Consider the following 14,176-nt stretch of genomic DNA (forward strand, 5'->3'; position numbering starts at 1 on the left):
TGCATCAAGCCGTTTTTCTTTCTAGTGAATTAAAGTGTAAGCAAAAAAGATTTGTTAAATTAGTGTAAACTCGAAAGTGTGTTTAGTTTTACGAGAAGAATGAATTGTTGTGTTCCACACTGTGGTCGCACTAAGCATTTCTATCCAAACTTGATTTTTTTCGGTTCCGAAAGATTCGGTAATACGTCAACAATGGAATCGATTTTGCGTTCAACATGAGATATTTCGTGTTTTGTTATCAAATCTCAATTAACTGTTTTTAAGCATTAATATATAATAAAAATAAGCATTCACAAAAACATTTTTCATGTTTATTTCAAATCAAAAACTTTCTTAGCATAAAGTTATTAAAAAATCTGTAAATATGGCTACACTGTAGCCGATACGTTGGTATTTATTCCACAGGGCGAAAATGACGAGAAGGATGATTCGGAAGGCTTCTGCCAGTTGTCTATGGTCTTGTCTTAGCCTAAAATAGAGATGTGCAAAACAGCTCATTTTGGTGAACAGCTCCGAACCGATCAGCTCACCAAAGTGAATCGATTCGATGTATCAGCTCTTTTAGTTTAAACTTAAGGTTGATTTTGTGCGCCGTTTTTCTTATGCACCGGTTTTCTTTCATATGCATGATCGAAATTGAATCATTGATTTGCAATGATGCAATGAATGCAATGCGAATTAACTTATCTTTAATTGATGTCGACTAATGGCGTATTCGTTTTTAATTTGCACTACACCGGTGCAGTGCTACACTGAGGCATGAATAAACGAACAAAAATGACGAAAACATAAACAGTAACCATTGACTACAATAAACGTTTCCATTGCACAGAGCTACACCAAACTTTTGATGAGTGCTACACCAGTGGTATCGGTGCAGAAAAAGTGTAGCACTGGTGTAGTGCAATTGGTAAAAACGAACGGTTTAGGTGCCGCTTTCGCTACACCGGTGTAGTGCAATTAAAAAACGAAAACGACATAAATAGAATCTCTTGAAGAGCCGAAGATCCGATCAGCTCGTAGCGTGTTCCCTTCGTCATAATCAGAGTTGCCAGGTTATTTTTTCAAAAATCTGTCAAAACTCAAAAATTTATCTGGATTTGTCTGGGTCTACTATATACAAGGAAACTTTTGCCGGGCTTCATTTTCAGTGAGCAAAAAAGGTTTCCCCACCTATCATATAGAGGCCAAAACCGTAACAATCTAGCAAGATCTGAGAAAATCTAGGAAAATTTGGAAAATCTGGGAAAATTTGAAAATCTGGTAAAAGATCTGGTTAGTTTAAGTGTCTGTCGAAGCGAGAAAAGTCTGGCATTTGCCAGACAAATCTGGCAACCTGGCAACGCTGGTCATAATACTGTGAAAATGTGAACTGGGTAGCAAATGAGTGAGCTGGTGAGCTGCGGGTCTTTTGAAAAGAGCTGTGAGCTGTCAGCTCACTTCAATGATTCGATTCACTGGAACAGCTCAGGAGCGAATTGCCCATCTCTAGCCTAAAATGAGGTAGTTACGAATGCAGCTCCACCTATGAACATTTCATGTTTCCCATCAATTGACAAAACTCCTTTGGTCGTTGAGGCATTGTTACAAAGCTGATGTCAGCAGAAATTGTCGAACTATATTGTAAACGTAAACAAAAGTAGTGAAGTGATGTGTATATCTCATTAGAAAACACCTAAAATTCTCTTTAGATGCTAGATATTGAATTCATCGGCGACTAGTTAGTTCTTAGTTTGCTTTTTCACGTGTAACATATAACAAAATGCGTAAAACATGGGTCAAACGAGACAACATCTACTACAAGCCGTTCTACAAGCAGAAACTCAAGATGACCTTGCTCGGGGTGCTGCTGATGGCCGTGGTTTTCTTTGGTTACCAATTTTTCTACATCAGTCAGTTACAAACGGAATCGGGGACGGGCGTGCTCGTCCGGCTTAATTCGGACCAACATCAGGCTAATATTCCACGTGTTAATTCAATAGGAAATGGAGCGGCGGTCGAAGAAACAGCAGCATCAAATGGTTTGCGGGACGAAGGCGGAGGAATAGCGAGTCTCAACAGCAGTACCAATACGATATTCAAGGGTCCAACTGATGACAGCCGTTACGTCTACGTGGAGAGAATAGGGAACTACGAGAAACGTATACTCCGGTAATTAAATTTGATTAGATAAGTTGTTTGCACTGAGTTTCTCTAAACGCTCTTATCTTTCCAGAGGTATTCGATTGAGTGAATTGGATGCGTACTCAGAGCGACCGCAAACAATTTTCCACTGTCTTCGTTCCAATCGGGCGATCAGTTGGAACCGGGTGAATGACGATTACTGTGATTGTCCGGAAGACGGTAGCGATGAACCTAGTACAAATGCGTGCGCTCGGGGTCGTTTCTACTGTCGATTCCAAAAACGTCACCTAACCGGACGGGGTGGATATACGTCCGTACCTAGTTCATGGGTAAACGATGGGGTTTGCGACTGTTGTGATGGTTCCGACGAGTGGCTCAATCAGAAAAGCAAGTTGCATTGCCGGAATAGTTGTAAGGAACAGTACTGAAGAAATAGGACTGCCTCAAAATTGTGGATGAAAGTGTATTTGAACTAGAGTGCTAGGTTGCGTGTTTTGTAATAAATTATTGTAGTTTGTACATAACCTAATATTTTTGAAAAGTTGATGACAGTACAAATATATCTTCTTTACAATTTTCCAGAGAAATTTTAACATCGTTGAGGTACAGTGAAAATATTGAAGGCTCGGAATGAATTCCCTGTGAAATTAAACGATTCCTGGATGTATGATTGTAGGTAACGAAAAATATTAAAGTCTGTCTAATTTAATACTCCTAATACCAAGCCTAAAAAAGTTACGCGCCTGAAAAAAAGGTAACTTTAAGCTATCATAGCTCAGTTGTTACTTGACCAATTTCGATAAATTTTACACCCTCGAATTTGGTGAAGTTTATAGATTTTTTAAGTACATCATTATTGACGATCGTTTAGGAAAAACTAATGAAAATCTGATTTTTCCCGTTCCAAGTTTTTTTTTCGAGCTCGAAATATGCCTTATCTGCATTCATGCGGCACCTGCATCGCGAATCGGATATTGAGAACTTCAATTTTACCGAGTCATAAGTTTTGTGATAATACAAAAATTTTAAATAATTTCAATGGCTTTATACAAAAAGTAATAGAACGTAAAAATTTAAGAATTTAATTTACTAACCCATGGCAAAAAACAACTACAGTTTAAAAATAATACATTGCTTGATTTTTGTTTTACAAACAATTAAGAACAAAATCATATATCTTAAATTTTCCGCTATCCTAAACGACATTATAATTGATAGAATATCAAAATTTATATTTCACAAACGTAGAACTATTTCGGAATGTTCAGAATGCGAAAATTGATGCCTTTCTCATATCTCTCTTATTCTCATATTAAAAAGAAATGGTATTCTTCAATCGGTTAGGCCGTCTTTCTCAGTGAAGTGAGTTTCACTATTCTAGGTACTTCTGAAACTGGAATCGCCCCGAATATTGGCTTGGCAGCAGCCTTTGTGATTAACACCAACAGGTTATCTACCTGCAGCTTACCTCTCCGTTTGAATGCTTTTTACTGAATGAAACCCTGCACTGCCAATTTTTTGGGATCATCTTTAATTGCGTAAAGCGGTAGGTGGATGAGTGGTGCCGGCCGGCATTGGAAGTTATTTAGGAATTAACTTTGTTTGTGCTAGGGCACATAACCAATTTCATTATGTTTACGTTTCGGTTTAGCCTCGGCGGTTTATGTTGAACTGCAAGGTGGCATAACAGTTCAACATAAACTGCTATGCACTGACGAGTCTAAGACGAAACGTAAACATAATGAAATTGGTTATGTGCCCTAGCACAAACAATGTTAATTCCTAAATAACTTCCAATGGTGAAAGTTTGATAATGTTCCATTTTGAAAATTCACCGAAATCGGAAATTTTTTTTTTATGTCAAATATCTTAGAATTGCCTGAAACGTCGAGATAACACCAGATCTCGACGTTCGATTTCAGAAATCTTAAAATTCAATCTGGAGTGAATCTGGAGAAGGTATTAAAAAGAATGCAGAGGTCTCAATCCCAAAGGGCTACTCGGTCCCCGGACCCGAGTAAAGACACCAAACACGAGCCTGGTGAGAAGGATCGACAGGATAAGGAGAATCCTGACAAGGACCTACCAGACATGGAGCAGCCCTGGCTCAAGGTGATCGGGAAGAAAAAGAAGAAAGTCCCCATAGAACACGAGAGAATGGCTAGGGACAAAGGGGAAGCCTTGCTGGTTAAAACAGACAAGGAGAAATACGCCGACGACCTCAAGGCAATGCGGAGCGAGGCAAAGCTTGCCGACCTTGGAAAGGAGGATCGCTCTATTAGACGTACTAGAGCTGGCGAGATGCTGCTAGTGCTAACAAAAAGGAGCAGAATCGGTCGGACCAGAACTCGGGGCACTAGCCCAGCAAGTTCTAGACGAAGTCGAAGTCAGAGCCTTGCAAAACAAGGTGACACTTCAGTGTAAGTGGCTGGACGAGATCGCGATCGGACGAGATGGGTTGCGGACAGATTCGAGTCAGCGGCCATCTGGATCACTGGTCATTATCCAATTCAGGAAGTGGTGACAACGCAAGCCGAGGGAGTAGCCATTGCGAAGATAAATGGCGTATACTATTGCAGCTGCTACGCCCCACCGCGGTGGCCAATAGACCAGTTCACCCAACTGGTCGACAGGCTGACCGTAGACCTGGTGGGTAAAAAACGGCGTGGGGTAGCCGTCATACTAACTAGAGAGGGCAGACGCTGCTAGAGGCCCTCGCCAAGCTAGATGTGGTACTGGGGAACGACGGTGCCAAAAGTTGAGTCGTTGAGATTACTAGATTTACCTAGATTACCGGATAAAAGAGCAGTAAGAAACGAAGCGTTCAAAGCGGCCAAGCTTGCTCTGAACAAGGCTATTCGCGTAAGCCAAAAAGCCTGCTTTGATAAGCTGTGTCAGTATGCCAACTCCAACCTATGGGGTGATGCCTACATGATGGTTATGGCCAAAACGAGAGAGGCACTAGCATAAGAGTCCTCCTCCCTCACCATGACACGTCCCCGTGGCCGCCAGCACCGCTACCAACAATGTTAGCAGAGTGACAAATGAAGAGTTGTTGTCAGCGGTGAGATCGCTCGACACTAAGAAAGCCCCCGGACCAGATGGTATCCCGAACGCGGCTCTAAAGGACATGTTCAGGGAGGTCATGCAGAGATGTCTGGACGAACTCACGTTCCCGGACATTTGAGAAAGGCAGAGAGTGGCACTGTTACCAAAACCTGGGAAACCTCCTGGGGACCCGTCGGCATATAGACCAATCGGCCTGATCGACACCACAGGGAAGCTCCTGAAGAGAATCATCCTGAACAGGCTAGCCCCGTTTATAGAGGAGGCGGGTGGACTGTTTAACGAACAGTACGGGTCTACGGCTGATGCCATAAAATCGGTGGTAGCCACCGCGGAAGTCGCTATTCAGCCGGAGCGGCGTGGAATTCGCTACTGCGCGGTAGTAACGCTTGACGTCAAAGACGCGTTCAATAGTGCTTGTTGGGCGGATATCGCTGACTCCCTCCTTCGACCAGATCGGTGTACCAGAAGGGCTGTACAAGATTCTGGAAAGCTACTTTCAGAACTGGGTATTGCTCTACGAGACTGAGCAAGGCTTACGCACCACTTCTACCACGGCCGATGTACCACAGGGATCCATCCTGGGCCCGCTCCTGTTGAATATAATGTACGATGGCGTACTGCGGTTGAGGCTCCCCACGGGCGTCAAGACAGTCGAGTTCGCGGACGACATCACGCTAACAGTCTACGGAGAATCCATCGAAGAGGTTGAACTGAGCGCATCACACTCGATCAGCATGGTGGAAGATTGGTTGCGTAGAAGACACTGCAACTAGCGCACCATAAAACAGAGATGATGGTGGTAAACAAAAAATCAGACCAAGAGGCGTCGGCACATGCTGGTGATTGCTTGATCCCCTCCAAGAGATCGCTGAAGCAATTGGGTGTGATGCTTGACGACAAGCTCAGTTTTGGCAAGCACGTATGCCTGTAAACGTGCTTCAATGGCAATTGCGGCGCTCTCGCGAATAATGGCCAATAGTTCTAGCAAACGCAGCTTACTGCCAGGAGTTGAAGTTTCGATCCTCAGGTACGGCAGCCCGGTATGGGCGTCGGCACTCAAGACTCAAAATTGCTGGCGAGCAGACTGATGTGTCTTCGTGTGATCAGTGTGTACCGTACGGTATCTGGAGACTCAGCCTGCATGGTGGCGTGCATGATGCCTATTGGACTGCTCATCAAGGAGGACGCGGAATGCTACGATACGTGGAGGGACAGGAACGCCCATACTACCAACGCAACCTCCCTTCGCGAGTGGCAAAGGAAATGGGACAGCTCAACCAAGAGCAGGTGGACACATCGGTTCATTACAAGAGTCTCCGGATGGATCGACAGACCCCACTTTGCTCATAACTTCGGTTCAGAAAGTGCTATCTGAATACGACAGTCATCAAAAAATTGGTTTAAACAATGCTCAAAAATACCTAATACGACAAGTGAAAAATAAAAATGATACAGTAAAAAATATAATTTTTTCAGGAACACCCTAAGTTGCTCTTTAAAAATAACTGTAACACTAGAACCTTTGGAGATACCGCAATGGTGTCTTCAGCAAAGCTGCTCGATATAAGTTTATCTACAATTTTTCCGAATGATACAGTCCTCTATCTCAACACATCCGTAAAATAATTTTTGGATCACCTTTATAAAAAGAGCCACCCTAACACCATGCACATCAAAATATGGCTTATCTTTCACTGATCATTTGTTTAGAAGACATCCTAGCTCTAAAGTATAAGGTTAAGCCACAAATGTTTTTGTCCCCCTAAATTGTTGATCCGGACCACTGTACAATGCAATATAACTCGGATATTTTAAAATTTCCGATTTTCTACCTATTTTTGAGATTCTACGACAAATCTAAAACAAAAGCAGAATTTTAGTAGTTATCAGTTGCGTTTGGGTGGTGTATAAAAGATGTTTAGATCTTTTGTGCAATACAAAAATATAATTATTTTTAGAGTTTAGGTATATTTACCAGAATTTTTAAGATTGTCAGTGAATACCAAGTTTCAGTTTTTGTAAATTTTGTTCATAATAAATTTCCAACTAGAATAATAACAAAAATATGTCATATAATTTAAAAGTTTTGTTTCGATTTTGTTTGGCAAAATTTTCCCAATAATAGAAATTCTCTGTATTTGTACCTAATTTCTTGATATTCTTTGAACTGATATATAATTTTGTTCATCAATACATTGTTTCTGGTAATGATTGCAATATTTTGGAGAAGAAAAATGTACATGTCATCGGTTTAATTTTTGAGTTATATACAAACATGTCAAGAAAATGAAAAATTCATATATATTTATGAATTCATCGATTTTTTCAGGTTTTCTTTTGATAGTGCAAGAATGGTAGTTGGGCGAAAATTGTAGCTGGTATTACTAGCAGTTGAATGATGTGTAAAAATATATAGGTCATCGCTTTGAAATTCGAAATATTGACGATCATTGTAAAAAGTCTCACCAGTCTAGGGCATATTTTGAGCTTGAAAAAAAAACTTGGAACGGGAAAAATCAGATTTTCATTAGTTTACTTTTACTAGATTACTTAAAATAATCTATAAACTTCACCAAATTCGAGGGTGTAAAATTTTTCGAAATTGGTCAAGTAACAACTGAGCTATGATAGCTCAAAGTTACCGTTCCAACTTTTTTTCAGGCTTGGTGCTCCGCGTAACTTTTTTAGGCTTGGTATTAGGAGTGTTAATGTGCGACCCAGAGCTTTCCGCAACAGTAAATAAATAAATAAATAAACAGCTTGAATATTCTTTCAAATTCGTGTAAAACAAAACGCCAAACTCTTTTAGATTCAAACATGAAAAATCGCTTACTTTCGCATTTAATTTTCATTTACAATTTCTATAGCGAACATCTACTTGAGACCATTCATCAAAAAAAAATCTTGAATTTCGTTTTGATTGTTTTCATTTTATTTTTTAAAAATCTTTTGCTTACTTCAAGATGCTATTTGGAACATTTTCAGAACAAATTTTGCCAAAAAGCTGCATCAAAGCCTGTAAAGTCTGTAAAACTAATTTGTGATTTAAAAAAAATACCCCCTTTGCGTCTGCCTAAATATGGTTCCAAATCGAATACTTGCTTGAGTTATTTGCTTTTGTTATTAAAATCACTTACACTAATCTGAAACAGTGACCTTCCGTGAATATCAGCATTGCATCCGAAGAAAATGGACATACCCCAACTACTTTCGTTCAATCAATTTATCGTAAACCTTATACAATCAAAGGGAATTTTTTTATAATATATATATTATACGTTTCTCGTACGATTTATGTTTAGAAAATAAAAATATAAACTATTTCCGGAGCAATACAATCTGTGTTTGACGATAAACGCAAAATAAATGGCATGCTATAAGTTATACCGATTAGCTGTACAATTGCTTGATCACACAACCAAAATACTGTGGGATACTCTACGTTCCCACAAATCAAATTGAAAATTCTGAAGATGACTTGCTTGGTAAAAAGAGAGCAACTCTGAAATCACAAATATGGTTGTTTGATGAATGTGAAGTACGCTGTTTTAAAATTACCTTAGCCGATTGCTCCTTCACTGGAATCACACAATTGAAAACACAATTCGACTTTGCACTTCAACTGACCACTTTTTTGCCTAGTAGTACCACGCAATGATGCGATCACTTGGGGCCATTCTCCTCTTCGTCATCGTCGACAATCTTCTCGTCCTCGATGTCGGTATCGTTGCCGATGATCATTTCCACGGGTTCATTCGTTTGTCCTACATTATCTGGGGCTAGTAACGATTGTTCCTGTTGTTCCTCGACACTGTCCTCTGGTGAGGTGGTAGACAAATTGGTGGCCGTCAACTGTTGTTGCTGTTGATGCAGATGCTGCTGTGCAAAGACATTTATCTGGTACTGCCGGAACCGGTTCAGTACCTCGAAATGGGTGAATAAGTTTGTCGAATTGGCCTCGCTCGGATAAAGATGCCGATCGAAGGGAGCCCCGAGCCGCTTCAGTAAATCCGTGAACGCTTTTTCCTCCTTCCTAATCCAGGGCCGATGATCGTCCTGAATTTGATATGGCGTAACATGGACGTGCACGCTTATCCCTAGTCGACACAACGTTTCCAACAGACTCCGAGATGTTATCCAGGTGTTTTTGCCCCCTCCGTGACCACCATCTAACCAGTACATGTCCTTTATTCGCGAAACCAGTCGCATCATTGTGCTATCATCCGGCGTAAGGGTCTTATAGTAATGAAACTCGTAAATGAACTGATTCAGGACGACACAGCCTTTGCTGAAGCCCATCAATGCGAGGTTTGCCTTATCCAGATTCAGGTTTTCGCGCCACCAGAGCAACTCGTTGATGTCAGCACTGCTGGCATTATTGCTGCTAACAATGGAAGCCGAAGTGGAAGCATTCGTAGTCGCTGCTGTTGCTGTTGCATTGTTCTGCAAATCCGACTGTAAAAAAAAACTATTAACACATATTCGAAAGGTTCCATGAAAATTCGCTAGCTACCGGATGGACATCCAGATCCATATCCTGACTGCCCTCGTGATTTGTTCCGCAGAGCGATGAGTTCGTGGCTGCTATCAACTTTTGCAGTAGATCTGGTTCCAGCACAGGTTTCGTCAGTTTTTTCGTCAAGTTGTTCAGCAGTCTTCAATGGACACATGATATTATTTATCAGCGCAACAAGCTAAATTAATTATACTCACTCTTCTAAATGCTGCAGCGAGTAGTGCATTGGTGTATGATCGGGAATGCCGGCATTGTTACCGCGTACAAAATTGTCGAAGCAACTAAACGTGCTATATTCCATACGCATCGGCCGGACCACTATTATGTGTGCTCGGGGAAATGAATCCCGCAACAATAAAGCAGTATTTTCTAAGTTCCACTTGATGTAGTTTTTGTTATCTCGGTTGGTTTCCATTTTCTCCGGAATGTCCTAGAAACAAACAATCGGGATATTTTCTTTAAGGTCATAGCAGTGAAAAGATTGTATTTTGGTACTACATACCTGTACATCCCCGCCGAAATACACAACCGCCGTACATTCATCTTTGGACCGTAACAGTGGCGGACAGTAGATGATATGATTAGTTCGGTTTTGGTAGCCTTTGATACCGTTCAGTCGTACGGGACCACCCTTCGCTAACTGAGATGATTGTGATTGTTGTTGTTGTTGTTGTGGTTGCTGCTGTTGCGGTTGCTGTTGTAACTGAAGAATCGATGTTCCCGAAACACTAGCACCCACTGCTGAACCAGTCACTCCAGCAACACCAGCAGCACTACTACTACTACTACTACCGGTTATGGGTCCCGTGGCGGTGGCCGTTGTCGTGGTCGTGTCATTACATCTCAGCGTATGCATTGCATGGGAGCACACGAGTGTTCGATCGGTTGTTGCCCACAATTATGTAACTACCACCTGTGGCGAGAAGGACAAACAAACAATTGTTTCAATGGCTATGTGGATAGTGATAATTTAAGTAACTTTCTAGAATTTGGGTAGATTTTGAATCATTATTTAGAGAACAAGGCAGACTGTACGGTCAATAGATAAAGTTAGTCTGCAATCTTCTTATGCAGGTCAGGGAACTACTAGATTTATAGTCTCATAATACGAAGAACTTGTCAGTTGTTTCACCGAAATGCTTATTCGGTGATGAAAACATCGAGTTAGAGATGGCGTAAAGATTGTAGGTATTCAACAAAATACAACTTTTTTGTGTCGAACTTTTTATTGAATGGATAATAATTCATAAAATTATGGGTAAAACTATTTTATAGTGTAATATTTAAATGTCCTCATAATCTGTGAAGTGGTTATCGACATTATTCCCAATAAAAATTCAGGCCAATCCCTAGGTGGATCGCGAAATAGTTGGGAATCGACAATTCAACCGTGGACAAATTAAATTTGGAATAAAACAAATTTGCTGTTAGTTCCATCCAAGATGCATATTTGTTCATTTAATTGTGCATTATTAGTCATCTATCTAACTAATTACAGTAACTTAAGTTACAGTTACTGAAGAAATTACGGACTTTTGAGTTTACTCCAGTCAGACTTTTCAGCAGCGCTTGTCCAAATTTTTCGAAACATTTCTATAGTTCTAACCAGTACAGTAAAATTTTATTTTCAATCAAATTATAGTTGATGAAAATTAAATTTATGGCCACTGACCGTCAGCATATCGATACAAATTCATTTGACTTTTGCTGCCATTTTTTTAATCGCTCAGAATTCATCGTCAGTTGAATAATCGTATCTAGTCGTTTGAAGTTTTGCTTGCTCAGTTTCAAGTGCCCAGCAGTCTAGCTGCTTAATTGTCTTCGCTGTTGGTAGTGAGCAAGTTCGAATGAATAGAATTATAAATGGAGTAACGTATTAAAAATGAAAACTGATGGAGGAAACTTATGTGTATGCTGTAATTGATATTTCAGCTATATGGTTTGTATTTCATCTATTATCTTAAACCAATTCGAATGTTTATATAAACCTCGTTTGATGGCCGCTCTCACACTATTGAAAGAGATATTTTGCTACTTCAAGAGATCAGCTGACTGCGGTAAAACTGAACTTCGATTGGAAGAGAAACGAGTGAAGAACGGTACGTCAGCGGACGTTGTGTGTGTGTCAGAGTGTGAAGTTTACTGCAGTAGGGAGATCGTCAGTGTGTGCCACATTCGGTTTCAATTGAATTGAATCAAGTTTTACTGCACTGGTTCTAGCTGGTTGTTTATATTGAGAAAGTTCTTTCTTCACGAGAGCACAATACCACTCGATTTGTCGCAGCTACGAGCAGTTTGGTGGATTCGACTCTTTCGGAACAACATGAACTGCATTCGCTGTATACCATTCCAAAATATATTTGGTGTAGTGACAAGAAGCCAAAACAGGCCAGAATAGCGAGCGAGTGTCATGGCTGCGTATGAATGGTAAAAATCGCTTCTTTGGGCAACCTTCACGGTATTCTTCCTTGTTTAACGTTGCGGTAGTATTAATACTTTGGCTTGTTCGAAAACAGCTTCATATTGCCTGCCAAACCAAATGTTTTCGGAAAACTTGACCTCCTCTACGCCGTTCCGTCACATGACAGCATAGAAAGATATTCCGGGAAGATACTTGAAGTCTTCCAGCACATAAGTTTCATAGTCCATTATCACACAGGAAAACCTAATCAAATATTCACGATACAACTTGCCCGGACTTTGGCCGTCACCTTCTGTTTATCATTACGGTTCGGTACAGTTTTCTCCTTTAACGACTTCATACCTTGCAGGTTCTTGAAAGTACGTACGAAAGTTCGCGTCCTTCTGATGGTTCCTGAGATTCATTTTTGATCCGGTCCCAGCATTCCTGACTGTTGTCAAACGTGTATCGAAATATTTAAGAACGTTATGGACAGTGCTTCCAGGAAACCCAAACTTTGTTTTCTTACTGACAGAACTGAACTGAAATGAACTGAAGAATGAGGTACCACTACAATGAAAAATGTACAGACATACATTCATCAATCAGTGAAATGTTCTACGCGTTGATGAAGTATTTCCAGAGGGGACACGCAGGTTTTTGAGCCGAAGAGTCGAATGATCTTAAAGTTAAAACCTCTATAATTAAAAAAAAGGATTTCCAGAGATATACGTTTTTAGAGGTTTCCAGGCGATCTGTTGGTGCTGAAAATTCAGCAAGCCTTACATAAGAAAGCCAAATATATAGAAGGTTATTTTTTTTCAATTCAAGGTTTTATCCTTAAAGTCATTTGCCTATTCTGACTAGAAAAACTTTCTGACTCTATGTGCGGGGTTGGGAAACGAACCCAGGCGGACTGCGCGATAGATATCGACTTACCCGTCACGTTATACCCGTCCCCTAAAGGGTTAATTGAACCAAATTGCATTACTTTCAAATAACTTTTTATCTATTCGGTTCAATGTGTAATGTTTACCTTGTGCAAGCGACAATAGTGGTTTGGTGGTCGGAAGGTGGTGTTTGGAAAATTCGGATCTCTCTCATCGTGCCATCATCGGCAGGAGACTGGGAATTGCAAAATCTACAGTATCTTCTGTTCTAGAGTTGTGTAATGTTTACCTTGTGCAAGCGACAATAGTGGTTTGGTGGTCGGAAGGTGGTATTTGGAAAATTCGGATCTCTCTCATCGTGCCATCATCGGCAGGAGACTGGGAATTGCAAAATCTACAGTATCTTCTGTTCTAGAGTGATACAACGAACGTTTAACTTTTGAGCAGAATGGAAAAAGTGTTCAAAATTGATCACCGTATAGTGAAAAGGATCACAAGCGGGTAGTTTTTTTTTTTTTATTCAATAGTAAACAAGCGGGTAGTTGAAGTGTTCAATAGGAAGCAAAACAGTAAAATAAATAAACAAATTTGTGACAACCGAAAAGATCAATGGGCAAATATACATCAAGCTTTTCTGTACAGATTTAGCTTCGTACCATTGCTCGAAAGATTTTTTTGAGTGGCACAAAACTAATGAGGTCAATTTCGTGCCGAATGACTGCAATTCCTCAAAGAAGATGTCACGAAAGGTTGAAATTAAGGTATCTTCAGATTTGGTATTCGTTCTTAATTTATGTGAAGCGTTATATTCTAATTTGCTCCATAACGAGTTCGGTTTAGTTTTGCAGTTATATTGAATTATGGGTTGGTCACTTCTGCGCGACTTGGTACGAACATTAACGTATATTGTTCCAATTGACAAATTGAGAATTGAAGCTGAAGGTAGAATCTTAACAACACTAGAGATAACTTGGAAGAAAACCTAGTTGTAATGAATGTTTTTCAATTTACAAAAAGTTTTCGGTTTAGCCCCGGTCTCCCCTCTCCACTCTCTTTCGACTTAGCTCGATGAATATTGTTGTCCCTCACTTTTCTCGGAGCTGGCTGAATCGATTTTTACAAACTTGGATTTAAACGAACGCCCTTATGGTCTCATACTAAGTTCCGGAATTTCAT

At 40.3% G+C, this 14,176-nt stretch overlaps 2 protein-coding genes across 4 annotated transcripts in view; one reads left to right on the forward strand and one right to left on the reverse strand.

Moving 5' to 3' along the window:
• Positions 1 to 1,580: 1,580 nt before the first annotated feature.
• Positions 1,581 to 2,648, forward strand: LOC131425388 (uncharacterized). Of its 2 annotated transcripts, XM_058587230.1 has the most exons (3): positions 1,581 to 1,892; positions 1,983 to 2,151; positions 2,216 to 2,648. In XM_058587230.1, exons 1-3 carry the CDS (start codon positions 1,763 to 1,765, stop codon positions 2,550 to 2,552), a joined length of 636 nt encoding a protein of 211 aa, XP_058443213.1. In that variant the 5' UTR covers positions 1,581 to 1,762; the 3' UTR covers positions 2,553 to 2,648. The 2 variants fall into 2 exon arrangements, with proteins under 2 accessions (XP_058443213.1, XP_058443212.1); XM_058587229.1 differs by having other exon boundaries at positions 1,583 to 2,151.
• Positions 2,649 to 7,996: 5,348 nt separating this feature from the next.
• Positions 7,997 to 14,176, reverse strand: part of LOC131425389 (mitochondrial protein C2orf69 homolog) — a 63,111-nt gene continuing 56,931 nt past the window's right edge. Inside the window, exons 2-6 of one of the 2 annotated variants that reach the window (XR_009228985.1) lie at positions 10,212 to 10,622; positions 9,907 to 10,139; positions 9,707 to 9,848; positions 8,752 to 9,648; positions 7,997 to 8,695 (exon numbers count right to left, since the gene is read on the reverse strand). Coding sequence is in view for 1 of the 2 variants with exons in the window: in XM_058587231.1 (XP_058443214.1) it covers positions 8,857 to 9,648; positions 9,707 to 9,848; positions 9,907 to 10,139; positions 10,212 to 10,565 (1,521 nt within the window). In the remaining variant the exon portion in view is untranslated. Of the gene's footprint in view, positions 9,649 to 9,706; positions 9,849 to 9,906; positions 10,140 to 10,211; positions 10,623 to 14,176 lie in introns of both variants that reach the window. The other variant, XM_058587231.1, reaches the window with a different exon arrangement.

Source organism: Malaya genurostris, chromosome 1 (assembly GCF_030247185.1).
Source record: "Malaya genurostris strain Urasoe2022 chromosome 1, Malgen_1.1, whole genome shotgun sequence".
NCBI lineage: Eukaryota > Metazoa > Arthropoda > Insecta > Diptera > Culicidae > Malaya > Malaya genurostris.

What these genes read in the sequence shown, in the direction of transcription:
- LOC131425388 (XM_058587229.1), top strand. Translation starts at nt 1,763, where the DNA reads ATGCGTAAAACATGGGTCAAACGAGACAACATCTACTACAAGCCGTTC. An exon ending in TACGAGAAACGTATACTCCG is followed by an intron (nt 2,152 to 2,215) that starts GTAATTAAATTT and finishes TTATCTTTCCAG; the next exon opens with AGGTATTCGATTGAGTGAAT.